Here is a 17,183-nt window from a genome sequence, read left to right as displayed (position 1 = left end):
TCTCCATTAGCAGCCCAGAGTCACATTTTGAAACAGTGGAAAAAAAGCCTCGCAACAATGAATCAATACACATTGACTGAACTTATTTTCCACATTTTTGCGATCAGAAAAGCTCCCTTGATCTGATAATTCAGCTAATAATGTATTTTGCCCCATGTGTAAGTGTATTCTAAATCCTGTTTAAAGTCAATAAAAATGAAGTCTTTTCAAAGCAACAAATCAGAATCAGAGGTGCTAATAGTTACCCGTGAATGTTTCTGTACAGGGATTGACTCCCGCCAGCCGTTTCGAGGTACCAAAGTCTGAGATCTTTAAGACGCCACTGTAGGTGTTTACCAACACGTTATCACCCTGATAAAGAAACAAGCCAAAATGGAGAAGGATGATTTATATACAGCAATGCAGATGTGATGAACCCTCTCGTACACCCTTATATCACCTGGTACTTGTTTTGAAAACAGTAATATGTAGTTTCCCATCAGTAATGGAGTACCACAGGGCTCTAGTCTTGGTCCTTTACTATTGACTACACATGATCTACACTATTCTTCCAGTTCAGTGTTTTATGTCATTTTTTTTGGAGATGATACAACTTTATACACTATTGTTCAAAAGTTCGGTGTCACTTAAAAATGTACTTATCGATGAAAAAAGGTAAATGTGCTATTCTAGCTGGAAATGGTTGATTTTTAATGGATTATTTACACAGGGGTATAGAGACCCATTTCCAGCAACCATCACTCCTGTGTTCTAATGTTACATTGTGTTAGCTAATGATGTTGAAAAGCTAATCAGTGATTAGAAAACCCTTGTGGAATTATGTTAGCACATGAATAAAAGTGGGAGTTTTCATGGAAAACATGAAATTGTCAGGGTGACCCCAAAATTTTGAACAGTAGTGTACATGACCAAAGACTAGCTTTAAATCCCAAAAATACTTTTTCCACCTCTAATTGTGACTACTACAATCATGCCAATAAAACAACAGATGGTACCAACATCCCTGAGACGAAGGCTTGACAACAGACTGACATGAAGATTCATATTAAACATCTAAACTGAGTTTTTAAAAAATAAATCAGGATTCTTGTGCAGAATTAAAGGCTGTTTGTCTTTTTTAAACTGTAAAACTATCATGCAGTCACCTTTAACGATGGTCAGTATTATACTATGATGATATCCCACACCATCATGCTATCAAATTATCATATGACTGTACTTATATTAGTTTGTATCTGTACAAAATGCATACATTTTGTTGGAATTTTTATCAAATTAGTGTATCACAAAAACATTAATCTTGAATAAACTGATGACGCTGTTGTATACAGGTTTGTCATGTTCAGTGTGGTTCCTCGTACTTTGATGTCTCGGTGGACGATCTGGTTCTCGTGAAGGTATCGCAGCCCCTCCAGGATCTGTCTGGTGTAGAAGATGATCGTCGCCTCCTTCAGAGGACCCCATTTCGACCGCAGCAACGCAGACAGGCTTCCTGGAGAAAGGAGACAAGGAGTGTCCAAAACCTATCATGAAATGGGAAGACGACCAAGCAGTTAGAGAGACCGCCCGGCAACCGAGAGGTCACAAGCATCGATCTCTGAAATAGAATATTTGCCCATCTTGAGACTTAAGTTGCACTTAGATGAGAACATCAGCCTACTTTTAGGGCAACAAGTGATTCAGACAGAATATCTGATTCATCCTGATGATGTTAGAATCATTTTATGTGTCTCTAATTAGCCTTAACTAAAGAATAAATACAATCTCTTTCTGTGCTTTGTATAAACGCACCTCCAGGAACTTGCTCCATGAAGATCTTGATGTATCCGTTCTCAGAAACAGAACCCAGATACTGGACAATGTTCCTGTGCTTCAGGTACTTGTGTAGGGCGATCTCTTCATGAAGGGGCTGGGAGTACCTGATTCACAGGATGAAAAACACACACAAAGAAAGACAAACAAATTTGGCTTGATGTGCTAATAATGCATGTTTCATATTAGAAGTTCCTGCTTCACATTTATGTAATTTTACATTTATTAATACAGGATATAACATTAGCATGTTGCCCTATGCTACTTTTGCTGCAAAACTAATAAAATATAGGTTAAAATATTACAAAATATTACTACAATATTTAAGTTTATTTATGTTAATTTAATTCATGTTTCTCTGGCAGAGGTTAAAGTAGTGAAAAAATACATTTTTGTGTCTCTCTTAATGTGGAAGTGATTTAAATATGTTATGGAAGTGCTTTCTTTGGGGAAGTCATAGGTGTCTTAGTGGCCAGATTTCCACGTGTCATATTCCTTCCATGATTTCTTAATGATGGATTTAACTGAACTCCAAGGGATATTCAGTGATTTGAAAATGTTCTTGTATTCATCCAATGACTTATCCTTTTTAATAACATTTTATGGAGTTGTTGGAGCATCCTTTTGTTTTTATTGTGTATTGATAGCCAAGAATACTGATTCAACACTGAATGGACCTTCCAGATACATTAATTTACACTGAAATCACTTGAGATTATTTGGCTTATGTGACTTCTACGATGTGTTGAATTAGGTGAGTCATTCTAAAGGGGATGAATACTGATGCAATCACTAATTTTACATTTTATAATTATATTTAACTGACATTACTTTGTAGAAATCAGATTTCACTTTGACATGAAAGAGTCTTTTTTTTGTAAATTCTGGTCTGAAAAGCGAAATTAAAGCTGCAAGCAACGTTGTTCAGGTCCTCACATCTTTGCTGGACAGCGAATTGAAGCATATGCACTAGGAGGCGCTGTGACCGAGAGTGTATTTTAGCCAATGGATGTGATGAGGGCCTGACTCTGATCACACATGTAAAGTTTCAGGCAGATTGGAGCATGTACAGGCTAGATATACAGCATTTCCTCTGTCATGGTGAAACGTCAAAATTCCAGGGGCTGCCATTTCCACACCCTCAGACTTTTGCAAAGCATTTTGATGACTTTTGATCACCCATGCCTGCTGTACATCCTGGCCAAATTTGAGCTCTGTTGGGGTTACTCTGAGTTTAGCGCTTTTGAAAATGTGCAAAAATTGGTCCAAAATCATCCAAACTATGACACATAATTCAAAACAGCCAACTTCCTGTTTCGTTTTAGGTATGGTTGTCAATTACATTTTCGTGCATCTTGGCGAGTTACATATGCCTACCAAGTTTCATAGCTGTAGGTGACACGTACTGGCTGTAGTTCCCATTTGAAATTTTCCAGGTGGTGCTATTGAGCCATTTTGGCTCAAACTGCGATTCAAAAGACGAGGAATAAAAAATAATAAAAAACTCATGGGTTTCAATACAGTCTTTGCACGATTTCGGTGCTCGGACCCTAATTAACCATGATATAATGTTGAAAATAAATAAAAGGGTAAATCTTCCAAAGGGGACTGAATACTTTTTATAGGGCCGTGTATACTGCACATTTAATTCTTACTGAGTGTAGTCACCATAAGGATTCAATGAAAAGCTGGAACAAGCTGATACAGTCAGTCAGAGAGGAAACAGATGCTTTGAACAATCATAGGGTTACTTCAGGGGAAACACGAGGCAGCATTTGTGTGCACACTGTGATCCAACAGTCAGAACACTATTAACGTTGACGTGCTCCCAGAACAGAAATTCTAGAGCACGAGTTCAACCCAGAACACTTTGGCAGCGAATCAGTTGTTGTCTGTCAGCTATGGATTTGTTAAGAGACCTGGATACATGCCTCTACTGAGCCTTGCTGCCAATTTGTCTCAGTTGTCATTCAAAACATTGTAACAAAAATCCCCTGCAGCCCAAAAAGCATTTGTCGTGAGATCGCTTTTGTCCAAGAGATGCCTGTAAAGCTGTCGACATGACACCTCCAGCTGCAAACAAGGTTGGGTTTTTCTCTTTCTAGTATTCATTTTTAATCAGTGAAGATTTCATACTTGCATAATCTCACCAGGGATTAGAAAAGTGATTTTTTTTTCTTTCTGGAGGCACTGTTGAAAAAAAGCTGGACTGGAGTTCACCAGAAGGAATGTAGTAGACTCTGAAGTCAACACTTCATCATCACAGTGTAAAGTCTACGGCCTGAGCACAAACCAGTGGATGGGAGCCAGTGAGAAGTTATTTACAGTGACATTGTAGGCAATGGGATGCTTTTCAATGTTATATTTTTTCATATTTTTTTGTATTGTCAGCTGTACCAAAAACGGACAGGCATAACAAACCTACCTGCTGTCTCTTTCGGGGATTTCTTTGATGGCGATTCGGACCTGGTTGCTGAGGTCTCTCCCAGCATACACCACTCCATAAGTACCCCGACCCAGCACCACCCTGTCCCCTGTCTCATTGGTGTCGTATTCATACTGTAGCACACAAATACATACAGAAAGATCAAATCAAATACTGGTATTTAAAGGTTAATGCAAAATAATGGACTTGCAAACAAGCCGGGGCTGTAGTGTCCAGTTGATTGGTTGGTTGGTGGAATCTTGTCGGTTCAAATTGTCACTGGTTGGACAATTGTGAGTGTATTTTCATTATTTTGTCTAAATAAGTCAGACCTAGAAGTCTACAGTCCTGAAACAAGCCTAAAGCACCAACCTCCAGCGTATCTCCATCACCTTCCCCCTCCAGCTCCACAGCATTCCCCGTCCCATCAGATATCATCTCTTTCACCATGGAGCAGAACCTGAAACACACCACCGGTTGCACTTATTTCCACTTCATGGCTTCCAGGCCACAATCGCACATGCACACTGTACAAACACAATCACGGACAAGCACGCACACACACACACAGACACACCTACACAGACACATCTAGAGGTGTGTGTCCTCACCGACCACACTGCTCCTCAGTGGAGAAGTAGATCTGGAAGTCGTCTGAGTTGTCGTGGACGTAGAGGAAGCAGCAGCGCTCGTCAAACTTACTGATACTGCAGACAGGATGACAGAAATCTTAGACTAAATCACACTTTACATTTATTTACACGGCTGTATGTGTCTTAGCACATCCTGTAACAGAACTTTTAAAAACTAGTTACCATGTTTTTGTGCAAAAAAATGTAAATTTATTCTCAAAGCTTGAGATGACCTGAAATTCTTACTTTAAGAGCAAAAAAATTACTTTTTCTGATTGTTTGTATTTGTGTTTTTTTTGCTGCACAATGTCCAACATGTCTGTTCAAAGTGTTTATCTATACCTGATGCCTTTGATGGACATTGCAGTGAAGTTCCATTCATGGATTCCTTTCTGTAATAAAAGCAAATCATTGCATTTTCCACATTATTCACATTTAATCATACAATCAATCAAAGTATTAGGACTCTCTTTAAAATGGTAAAGGAGGTAATCAATGTATTTGGGATTAATAAAGCATCCATCCATCCATCCATCCATCCATCCATCCATCCATCCACATAGCTGCAATGTTTTACTTCACGGAACACTACATACTGAAAAGTACATGCTCACTAAATTCTATATGATCTAATGTATGACTACTGTTTTTTCCATGCTTCTAGCTCTCTGCTGCGGTGGCTAGGCTAACCATAGCCATCTTAGCTAAAGCTAGCTTTAAATATAAAGTTTTGCTGCATTGACAGTCATACCCACATTACTTTCCAACTGGATGTTTCATAAGCATGTAATCCAACAACAGAAAAGACCAGAATATTTTTTTTTGTTTTGCTTTCAATTACATTTCCATGCACTATATTGTCAATAAAGACCGAAACATGTATTTGCATACGGATTAAAATTGCATACTCTAATTTCAATAATGAATCAGGAACTGAAGGTGGCAACACATGTGCCATGTTCTTTCTTATGAAGGGAGAGCAGGTTTCCATCCAAATGTAGGCCAAAATTACATAAATGCGTGTGTTTTTTTCACCACTGTTGAATGATCATGATTGGTTGATGCTTACAGACATTTTTTGTGTTGATTTTTTCCAATGGTCCTAGCAGGAAAGCACAGAATCAGGATAATGGAGCTAGCTCACTGACTAGTAGACATACGTTTTTATGTTTAATGCTTTTCCTGCTATGACGAGCCACAATGTCTGCAGTAAAGACACACATCTCGAGTTGAGTGCCATTAAACCACTGCAGAAGAGGGCAAAGCAGAGTAGTGTAAGTGCAAGTGCCAGTCAAACCTCAAACATTGAAGAAATGTGCAAAAAAAAGTGATGAAATTTCACATTTATGTTCATTCAGTTTGCAAAACACTTGACTGTTTAATCAATACACCAACTCTTGGTGGCTGGAAATGCACTTAGTGGCAGTTATCAATGAACATGAAGAGGGTTAAGTGGGGAAGAAGGTGATGCTCTGACCGTTTCAGCAGGAGAAACATGCCAGATCGAGACGTTCTTCTCTTCAGCCTCATTGTTAATCGACACATAGGACGGCTGGTAAACTTTGGTCGGCTCCAGAATCAAAACCTGTAAACAAAACACCAAAAACAAAAAGTCATCTCAGCATACGTGTGTGTTAATATCACAAAATGCATGTTTCTACGTATATGTGTGTTTGTACTGGAAACCGCAGTCTGTTGGTGGTTCCCTGAGTGGCCTCTACGATGATGTCCATCCAGAAGTCGAGTCTCTCTCGCTGGGGAGAATGTTCCACCATCTGCTTCTTAAACCTTTGGATGAGCTGCAGGTTCTGAACCACTGACCTTAAATACCTGGAAGAAATTAGACATGAACCAAATAACCAGTAATGACATCAATAAGCATCACAATAGACCCAATAAATGCCCTAATCTAATAAAAATGTTGGTTGTTATTTGGATTTTTTTTTCTTAGGATTACTGCAATAATAAATGGGAAAAAGTACAAATTCTGGACTTTTTGAAGGGAGTTTGGATTGCTAACCATCACCAGAACCTCCTTTTACTTCTGCAGTAGTTAGCTTGTCACTAGTATTTGAAAATGCAAATCTAACCAGACAAAACAGATTTCCATCTCCCTTTGGTAGTTTTCCATCCCTTTTTGACTGTCATAGTGTCTCTTGGTGGTTGGTATCTTTTGTGGGTAATTTGCGTCTCTTTCAGGTAGTTCTGCTGTTGCTTATTTGCATCTATTCTGGGCATTTGATGTCATGCTGTGTTTAATTTGTATTTCATTGCTCCCTTTGATAGTTTTCCATCCCGTTTTGATTGCCTTTGTGTCTCCTTTTGGTCAATTTCTGAGATTTTCCATTTATTTGGGTTGTTTTTGCCCAATCTAATTTTTCCCAAGTTTGATCGAGAAAATAGGAGATAGCAATTAGTCTGTAAGTGTTTTTGAGACTTTGGTTTTGAGTTTGATTAGGATTTATTGTCACGTCGTACTCAGACTTTGTTTGCACAGTGCACTTCCTGGTTTGACTCTCTGAGATTCAATAGGTGGGTCCGTCCAATTTGTATTTTATTGCTCCCCTTTGGACATTTTTTGTGTCCCTCTTTTGGTCAATTTTTCAGAATTAAAATTTAATTGTGGTCATTTGTTGTCATTTTGTAGTCAGTTTGAAGTTTGTTAGCTATTTTGATCAATACTAGATGATTTATTGGCAGGCATTAATCTGTAGAACTTAGAAACCTTAAAACATAATTTTATTTTCTTTTTTTGGGATCACAAATGTTTTAATTATGTTGATTTTGTCAGTAGTGATATGGGCCTTTAACCACGGAAGCACATTAAATTAAGAAACAAATAATTAATAACGATTTTAAAAAATATGGATTTGGGATTTCTGGTTTCTTGGATTTATTTTGCATGTTTTCTCATAATTATGACATCTTGATCTTAATCTAATTAAAAGATAGAGTCATAAAAAATAAAAATAAAGTCTCCAAAATCCTCTTTTTCCTCTTTGACTGCAATGCACTTTTGCACATAACAGTATTGCCAACACAGAAAATAAACTTTTTCTCGTCGTGTGAGATCTTTACCATAGTGGCGGTTTCAGTTTGAAGAGTTTCTCAGCAGCCTGAGTAGCTTTAGGGATGTCGCTCGCCAGCATGCTGACTGTGAAGAACTGGCCAATGTCCCAGTAGTTATTCATTTTCTCCAGGGAACCTTTGCGCCCCAGCAGGCTGTTCAACCTCACACCTATAAAGATAAGATCAGGAGAGAGATGTGAACATTGTTTCCAAAGCTTGTTGATACTTTTGTGTGTGCATGACTGCTAGTAGCTGCAAAGTTTGAGTTTGTTGTAAACTCTCTGACCTGAAAAATGAACTTATTTCACGTTTTTGATTTTCTGAAACAGACAAAACTTTTGCAGAAAACTAATAAAGCAGACATAGTGATGATCTTGCAGCATTTTAAAAGCAAGTTGCATGTTGAAAATGCACAAATCTGATCTTTTTAGTTGGTTTCCTGGTTTGTGAGTCCGTTAAAATCAAAGGTGGGGTGAGGTTACCTATTTTTCTCAGCTCCATGGAGCTCTCAAACTGCTGGCCAGCGACTATGAGGAGGACAGCCAGGTTGATGCCAGAGTAGAGAGTTGGCTGCAGCTCAAAGCCCTTCCTGTACCTGCAGATAGGAGGGGAAAACAGATGAATACACAAGGGGAAACAACTTTATTTAGAAAAGATCCATTTATTCTTGACTGCGCTCTCACCACTGAATGGCATTGTCTCTGTTTTTAGTGTCTTTGCAGTCCGAGTCGAGGAAAATGTCCTTGTAGATGCGTCCACAGAGGCAGAACATGTCCGGTGCAGGATGTTCGCAGGACTGTAACACCTGCAGCATCACTCTGAGAGCCTGTTCCCTGTCTCCAGGACTGTTCCTCCTGCACACGTACAGATGCATATTCAATGTGAATTACTACTTGGTGGAGTTGTGATTGGCAGCATTACATTGTTATAGTTATAGCTGGACATACCGATAAATATGCTGTTCTATAAATGTGACAAAGTTGAGTAAATTGTTTATTGACAGTGCATGGTTCACTATTAAATGTATTTCTGGTCTGTGTGTATTGGTTTAGCTACTGTTCATGGTCTCGATATACCATAAAAAACATTTTGATGTGAACTTTGACCGAATATGTAACTGCTTGTCACTGTTTGCTGGCATTCTGTGGTGGAATAATGTAGAAAACTCATACATAAATAGCTCTTTGTAAACTCCTTACAGTATCTGTAAGGTTTAACAGATGCTCTCTTTAATGCACAAAGGCTGTCCTTAAAATACAGCCAATGGGTCAGAAAAAATGGAATGAAAACATGATGTCAAGTAGTTTTTTGAATTAGAAAAAGGAAGAAAGAAAGTCAACAAAGCATCTCTCAGGTCTCCTAATTCCTTCGCCCATGAAGGATGTTAAATGTGTTTTGGCTACAGGTTTGAAAGCCTCCAACTGCTTCCTACCTGTTGAGGGCGAAGGCGTAGTGGAACTGGATCATAGGTTGGGTCGCCAGATCGCAGGTCGGCAGCATCTCCAGGGTCTGAACCAGCTTCACCATAGCATCATAATCCTGGTGGTCAGATAAAAACAAGGTATAGTCTGACATTTTTAACTCTATGATGATGCATGGACCACAAAGAAAACGATGCTGGTATCATTTTCGCTGATGCTTCTTGAAATCACGACCATGTTTTCAGTGTTTGTACCTGAATGTCTCTGTAGGAAAACAGCAGGTTCATGACAATGTCCTGCGTTAGAACTTCTGTGTTGTCGATTCGGAGTTTGATCCGGGAAAGCTCCTTGGCCAGCTCCTCCCCCTGGTACTTCTCTCGGGCCTTCCTGATGTCGTTGAGCAGGGTGTCCTTAAAGGAAGCACTGCAGGGAAGAAAATCAAGAAAATTAGTGGGAGAAGGAGCAAGATTGACATCATTCTGATGATGATGATGAGCGTTAAGGTGTTACATAAATTTGAAGAAGATGATGAAAGAATAAGGGCATGATTGCAATTTGGACTTGAGGGAAGCTCATTTTCCTCTCAGAACTCAGTATTCAAAGCATAAATCCACCTTGTGAGGCTAAAGGGCTACCACTAAATAGCAACACAACATGCACTGAAATAGAGAGTTGTGTGAAACACAGAGTCTCAAAGAGTAGGAAAAGAAGTCTGTTCAGGTTAATTAGACCTTCAAAATCAGCTATGGACTCTCAGAATTTCACACAAAGTTGAAACTTAGATGCTCCAATATGGGAGCAGTGAAAGAAGTGAACATTAGGCTACATCAGCAAATCAAAATAACCATAATCTATCTGAAATACGTAAAATTAATGCTATTTAATAGGCTACTATGTGAAATATTATCTATTTCATCTGTAACTTTACCAATATTGACATGTTTTCTGCTCCAAAAAGAAAAGCTAGTTTTTCTTTCGATGATACTCAACTCTACTTGCCTCCAAAATGCAACCGAAATAACAGTTTCAGCTGCAAAATCAGATTTAGAAGTTTCTATAAGATAGTTTCCCTAAAATAAATGAAAAGAAGACTGAAGTGGCATTTGCACTTTTACTTAAGTAAATAATCTGAATGCTTCTTACGTCACTGTTTAACTGGTTTTCAGTTTTTTAAAGAATAAAAGTCACAGTCATGAGCATCATTTGACACTTTATGGTGCTTTTGTCAATTTAGCACATTTTATCTATCTATCTATCTATCTATCTATCTATCTATCTATCTATCTATCTATCTATCTATCTATCTATCTATCTATAGTTTATCTATCTATCTATCTATCCATCCATCCATCCATCCATCCATCCATCCATCCATCCATCCATCCATCCATCCATCCATCCATCCATCCATCCATCCATCTATCTATCTATAGTTTATCTATCTATCTATCTATCTATCTATCTATCTATCTATCTATCTATCTATCTATCTATCCATCCATCCATCCATCCATCCATCCATCCATCCATCCATCCATCCATCCATCCATCCATCCATCCATCCATCCACTGTAACAACAGAATTCAATCAACAGTATTTCTATTCTATTCTATCAGTACTGTAATGTTTTGAAAGATAAAATGGAGGCATTAGTTGTTTTTTTTTGCTTGGTTGTGTGTGACTGCGTTTTAGTTTCCATCCTACCAGGATGTTACGTGGATGTCCTTCAGCAGGCTGGTGAAACGGTCGGTCAGCGGGACACACAGTGGCCCCAGCAGGTTGTCCCAGCTGGGCTGCATGTACTCGCTGGCCCTCCGCTGGGCATCGCTCTCACAGCACATGTACTCGTGGTTAGGAGTCACTATGTAGGGGATGAAGTAGTAGTTACCACTGGATGCCTGGAAGGACGGAGGGACAGGACGCAGATTAGTGTTTAAAGAAAGAAAGGACTCGGTTTGCTGGAGATTTTAAACATCTGCTGTAGTTATATATCACATGAACACACAAGCCGGATACTGACACCAGGTGTTAAAGGAGACCAGAAAGGCAAGAAGGAAGAGGGATGAAGAGAGAAGGGATTAGAGAGTGATTAATGAGGAGGATCAGTACACCACAGAGATTCTCTGGCAGCATCATGACAACATCAGCAAAGGTTAGCAGGAATAATAAGCCTCACGTGGCTGTTAAACATCCAGAACAGCAGGAACTTATGCACACAAATATACTCTGGAACTTCTATCACTCATTCCACCTGTGTTTTCAGTTGTTCTGCAGTTTATCCTTTATTTTCACTCCTTTTTGCCATCTACGTCTATCAAGAAATTAGTTGTACAGGTTCAGGAAAAGCTGCTGTTATTGTGACTACTGTGGAGCAAGAAAAGTACAGTTCCAAGATGTGCAACTCTTGTTTTTTGTCTGCCTAAACCATCGGTAGTAAAATAAGCTAAGTAAAGGAGCATATTAGAATGCAACAGTGCATAAATCTTTGCACTGATTAGCATCAGTGCATCTCTGGCGGCAGTTTTCTTATCATTTCTGCATATTGTCAAACTGGGATAAAGCCAATTTCTTCAACCCCACTCATCACAGATTACTAGACAAGACTCATTATCACAAAATTTGAATAAGCAATAACTATTTGTTAATAAACTCTGTCTCTGTTGCTGCTAAATGCTCATATATGTTCATCAACTCATCAGTGTGCTGTTTGTTGCTGTGCAGGTATTAGCTGAGTAGACTGTGGGTTTTTGCACTCCAAACAACAGCCTATTGCAGCCAAAAATGACACTATGATTGATGAACTTGTAGCTAGAGAACTCAACAGTGAGCTGAAACTCCCCATTAAGCTCCTTTTTACATTGTTTTCACATTATCACACTTGAAAAAACAATGCTACTCTAATAAACTAATTCATGAAGATCAGGTGGTTGACAATACAGACTCTTGTGGTTACAAAGCTGCCAACATATGATACTTTTTAACAATATATGCTCTATTTTAGCTGTAAATTATTGCACAATGCAGCTAAATATGATACAACCACAAGTTACAGTACGTTTGTCCAGTCTGCAGCTAATTTTTTCCATCTTTGGCACTGAAAGTTGCCCCTTAGAGGATTTAACGTGTTAATCACACAACCAGCATCCCATGGGAAGGTCATTGTTTTCCAGCCTCACCTCCCTGTTTTTTTCTTTTTAGTATTAGCAGGAAATCTCCCAGCATGCTTTGGTGCAAGCCTGGTACCTACTTTATTGCGCAATCCAGAACCTCTGTATTCTGGAGGCAACTGAACCCAGGGAAAGCCTAACGCTGGAGGACGAGCGGCCTACTCCACAAACACACACATACACAAACGGAAAGCACACAAACTGGATATGAAACTCAAGTTTCGATGAAAAATGGCTGCTTAAAAGCCAAGTTTCTATTTCAGGAGCCTGCCGTGCATGTTTGACCGCATGTGAGCCTATGTATATTTAATAGAGAGAGAGGTCCATGTGCATTCCTGCATGCTTTCCTGCATGAGAGGACAAACGCCACTTGTCACGAATATTATTCCAGGAATAGAAGGAGATAGTGTGCACACATAAATCATTGTGGAGTGCACACACACACACACGTAAAAACTTACTGTGTTTTTCTGTGCCACCATGTCCTGCAGGGAGAGAAAACAAAGAGAATGTGTTTGAAGGCTGCATGGCAGAACGATAAAGTGTATCCTTTAACCCCATAAGACCCAAATACTGAGAAAAATGAGCAAAAAATAAAGAAAAAAAAAACAATCTGAATATATATGCATATATATATATGCATATATATATATATATATATATATATATACATATATATATATATATATATATATATATATATATATATATATATACATATATATATATAAAAATTTTAAATATATAAACAAGAAATATGCATGTAATTTATTTTGTGAAATATATACAAAAAATATAGAAAATATAATTTATTTATAATTATTTTTTGTCATATATATATATATATATATATATACTAAATAAATTATATTTTATATTTGTATTTTGCTCATTTTAAATTCTATATATTTTTCTGTAAAATATATATAAAAATTTTTAGTTTTATTTATTTTTTTAGCATTTTTTTTCTATATTTAGGTATATATATTAGTGGTGGGACGCGATTTAAAAACTAATCTAATTAATTACATGCTTTGTAATCAATTAATCGCTATAATTGCAGTTTTGTCAAATAGCAATATTTGACACAATAAGTGAAGTTTTTCAATTCAAATAAAATTGTGGTTGACAGTTGAATCAATGAATAGACATGTACGTGTTTATAATTTAAAATTTATTTTAAAAAAGGAAAATGGGACATATAGAAAAAAGTGATTTTGATGACTTAAAGCCTGAATTTAGTTGTTTTTTCCACTGTATGGCACATAAAATCAGCATACGTAGTTCAAGGAGCTTCAGAAAGTTGAAAATTCAGAGATTCATTCTGTTTTCATCTTTTCTGGGTCTGATAAATGGTGTAATTTTGATGGTTCTTTTTATAGGAATATCAATTTTTATTTATGTAATTTTTTTTTTATAAACAAAAAGTTTATAATTAAGTTATTAAAAGAGATATTTTTGTTGTTTAGGTTATTCCTCCTCCAAGGAGGCAGAGCCTCAACGGAGTAAAAACTTAAACCACAAAAATGTTTCATTTCTATTTATCTGCATTTTTCATCTGTCTGCTACATTCACAGATTACTGCAAATCTAAGTGCAATTATAGCGATTTTATTCAACATTTTAAGACTTTCTGTAAACTCAAGCACTGTCTAGAAGAGTGGTCTATTATGGGATGGCTACACCGTTAGCATGACTCGTAGCTAACGTTAGCTCTGGTGCTAACAGCAACATGTTTTACATTGAGGTGATACCGTCGGCTTGAAGTGCTGCAGTGATCAGAAAACTCTTTGTTGTACAATTTGCACACAACCAGGCTTTTATCCAAGCTACCATCAGGAAGATTTTTAAACGGAAACGTTCTGCCCAACAAGCTCAATCTGATCTTCCTTCACTGTTCACCAGTGCCTGACTTCACTCAGTGCTTCCTGTGCTTCTTCTTCATGGCTACAAACAGACTTTAGGTTCATTATCGCCACCTACTGGGCTGGAGTGTTCATCAGAGTTACCGGTGTGCCAGAAATGAGGGAACTGAGGAGGGTGCAATTAATTGCATTACTTTATTTTCCGCTGTAATTAATTAATCGAAATTAAAGTCCCAGCCCTTATATATATATATATATATATATATATATATATATATATATATATATATATATATATATATATATATATATATATATAAATAATAGAAAATAATTATTTAAAAACATTAAATGGATGTATTTTGCAGCAGTGGGCTTTACATGGTTAAACAGCTGTCAGGCCTCACAGTGCTGCACACACACACACACACACACACACACACACACACACACACACACACACACACAAACTAGTCTGGAAATAACTTTGCGGATCACTTTGTTCTAAGGAGGCGTGGGGGAATGGCATCCATGAACTCTGGATTACGCTGCGGGGAGAGTGGCGGTACCTTCAGGGACTGGGCGGTGTCGGGGTCGGTGTCGTGGTACAGGATGACGTTGTTGGCCATGTCGAAGCTCTCCCTCACGCCCAGGTGGTAAAACAAGGAGGGCTGGCGAAACACATCACTCATGTCCACAACTGCAATGTCTGGAAGGAGGAAGCAATGGTGATGACAACGTAGAAATGTGCCTCGAAGCGCAAATTTTAACAGAAAAAAAAGGTTTGCAGAAGTGAAATTTCCCCAAAGATTCAAGTTCATGATGAAATCCATCTGCTTATGAGCGTCACTATGACCAGATTCTATTAAATATGTGGAAGTAAGAGTTGTTAAGAGAGGCTAAAACAAGAAAAAAAACTGCTGGGAACACCCCATTTGCTTTATTTCCCCATTTTTGTGGCTTGATAAATGGTTTAGTACCAAAATGTTGTGCTGATAAATGAGTATTTACTAACTCCTCACTTTCAATACACCAGAACATCACAATGTACAAGAATCTTCTGGTTTCCTGCACTACTGTAAGGGTCATTCCAGAACTGGAGGACATTTTACTTCCCGCCCATCAAATTTCAAATAATCCATGGACAAAATACTAAAACATGCAGTTGTGTAAATTTACTTGTCCTGAGACCAAATCTAAAAAACTAGGAGAAAAGAAGGTTTGAAAATATTTTTAAAAATATCAAATAAGTCTGGAGTTCCCCCTAAAATACTATTTTTCTCTTGTCCCTCCCCCCTGATAACCAAATTTAATCTCAAATAAAACAGATAAAATCAAATTTAAATCTCCTTTTTTGGGGTATTGTTTTTGTCATTAATGTCTCTTGTAATTGTGGGAACATCTGTTTTAATCAATATAATATTTTTAATAATTTTATTATGCATGTCCCACAACAACCCTGTTGGCATAACCTTTTAGCTGCTAGAAGAAGAAGAAAACAGTGAATCACATGAAACGCTGGAATTAACACACTTTTACGCTTATTTTTGATATTTTAAATCCATTTTCTGATGTTACTTCTGCATGGAGGAAGATTCTCAGTGGGGATATTTACTAGAAATGGAGTATTTTTTTACCATTTTGTATAAATATTTTTACATAGGGGTCCTAACTCTTCTTCCACCATGTGCACTTAAATGGTGCCGCCACAGCTGGAATTACAATAATAGATAAAGATATACATGTTTCTATCAAGACATAAGGGATATTCAGTGATTAATTAGCTTTAATAATAAGTATTAGCGACCAAACATGTTTTTCTGTGGGTTTGAATGTTCATATGTAAGTCTAAGTGCCAGGCTGACCTCTGTGTTTCAGGCTTTTTGCTTCCTTCCTGTTGGAGAGCTGTGCAGTAACCATGGTAACGGCGGCATTCAGCAGCAGTTTCCTGAAAATCTTTGCTAACTGTGCTGGTTAACCTGAATATAGTCTGTGTGCGTAAACCACAGCTCAGCTCACGCTATGAAAACACTTTGACCTAAATAAATCTGTTTCTTACAAAGAGCTTCAAAATTTCCCCATTTAAAGTCAATTTAGCAACAACAGGTAACCCACAGAGAAGCCAGTGTTCGTGTTAGTTTGTTGTCTTTTGCTGTCATTAGCAGGTACGCTACTGTATTTGTAAAGAAAATAGCCATTACAGCATGACAAAAAAGTCCAACAAAAGAGTTAAATAACAGATAAAAACACTGTATGCTGTAAATCTCCTTTACTTCCCTTAAATTTATTCACATAGTTTAATCAGTAAGCTTGTTTTTCATTCATTGTGGTTGGGGTTTGTTTAGTGTGTCCAATCCTCTGAACGATGGTGATTAAAAATGTTCACCTATGTTTGTCATCATGGTTTTATCCCCTGAATGCCTACTTTGTGCCACACATATCTTTATGATATCCTTTTTTAAAAAACTGTACTGTTGTATTTATTGTCTATCTAGCTGCTGTAATCTAGTACACAGTACAGTTTATGACCCAGAGGGATCATAACGTTTATTTTATCTTACTTTGAAATGTTGTTTTCAGACATATGCTATAACAAATAGTTAACTGTGTGGTCTAGATAACCTGCATTACATCTGGAAACATTTCATTAATCAGCTTTTGCTAATAAATCCAGAGGTGAACAGTATTTATCAGATATTTTAGGCTGCCTCTGATCTGTAATAGATTGTCTTTAAGTTGGAGAAGGAATAAACTGGCAGATCTATGTTACAAGTAAATGTGCATGATGATTT

General features: G+C 37.5%; 1 protein-coding gene across 2 annotated transcripts in view; it reads right to left on the bottom strand.

The window, feature by feature from the left end:
* Nucleotides 1–17,183, bottom strand: part of map3k15 (mitogen-activated protein kinase kinase kinase 15) — a 32,847-nt gene that overhangs the window by 14,648 nt on the left and 1,016 nt on the right. The window contains exons 2-19 of one of the 2 annotated variants that reach the window (XM_023272863.2): nt 14,961–15,100; nt 12,989–13,012; nt 12,608–12,685; nt 11,065–11,258; nt 9,614–9,782; nt 9,371–9,477; nt 8,622–8,792; nt 8,421–8,533; nt 7,948–8,107; nt 6,549–6,699; nt 6,347–6,454; nt 5,212–5,261; nt 4,849–4,944; nt 4,610–4,697; nt 4,238–4,371; nt 1,792–1,919; nt 1,362–1,492; nt 246–351 (exon numbers count right to left, since the gene is read on the bottom strand). In XM_023272863.2, the coding sequence (XP_023128631.2) occupies nt 246–351; nt 1,362–1,492; nt 1,792–1,919; nt 4,238–4,371; nt 4,610–4,697; nt 4,849–4,944; nt 5,212–5,261; nt 6,347–6,454; nt 6,549–6,699; nt 7,948–8,107; nt 8,421–8,533; nt 8,622–8,792; nt 9,371–9,477; nt 9,614–9,782; nt 11,065–11,258; nt 12,608–12,685; nt 12,989–13,012; nt 14,961–15,100 (2,148 nt within the window). The remainder of the gene's footprint in view (nt 1–245; nt 352–1,361; nt 1,493–1,791; nt 1,920–4,237; nt 4,372–4,609; nt 4,698–4,848; nt 4,945–5,211; nt 5,262–6,346; nt 6,455–6,548; nt 6,700–7,947; nt 8,108–8,420; nt 8,534–8,621; nt 8,793–9,370; nt 9,478–9,613; nt 9,783–11,064; nt 11,259–12,607; nt 12,686–12,988; nt 13,013–14,960; nt 15,101–17,183) is intronic. The other variant, XM_023272865.2, reaches the window with a different exon arrangement.

Source organism: Amphiprion ocellaris, chromosome 22 (assembly GCF_022539595.1).
Source record: "Amphiprion ocellaris isolate individual 3 ecotype Okinawa chromosome 22, ASM2253959v1, whole genome shotgun sequence".
Taxonomy (NCBI): Eukaryota; Metazoa; Chordata; class Actinopteri; family Pomacentridae; genus Amphiprion; species Amphiprion ocellaris.
The sequence above is the reverse complement of the archived record's forward strand: the minus strand, read 5'-3'. Positions and strand labels throughout refer to the sequence as shown.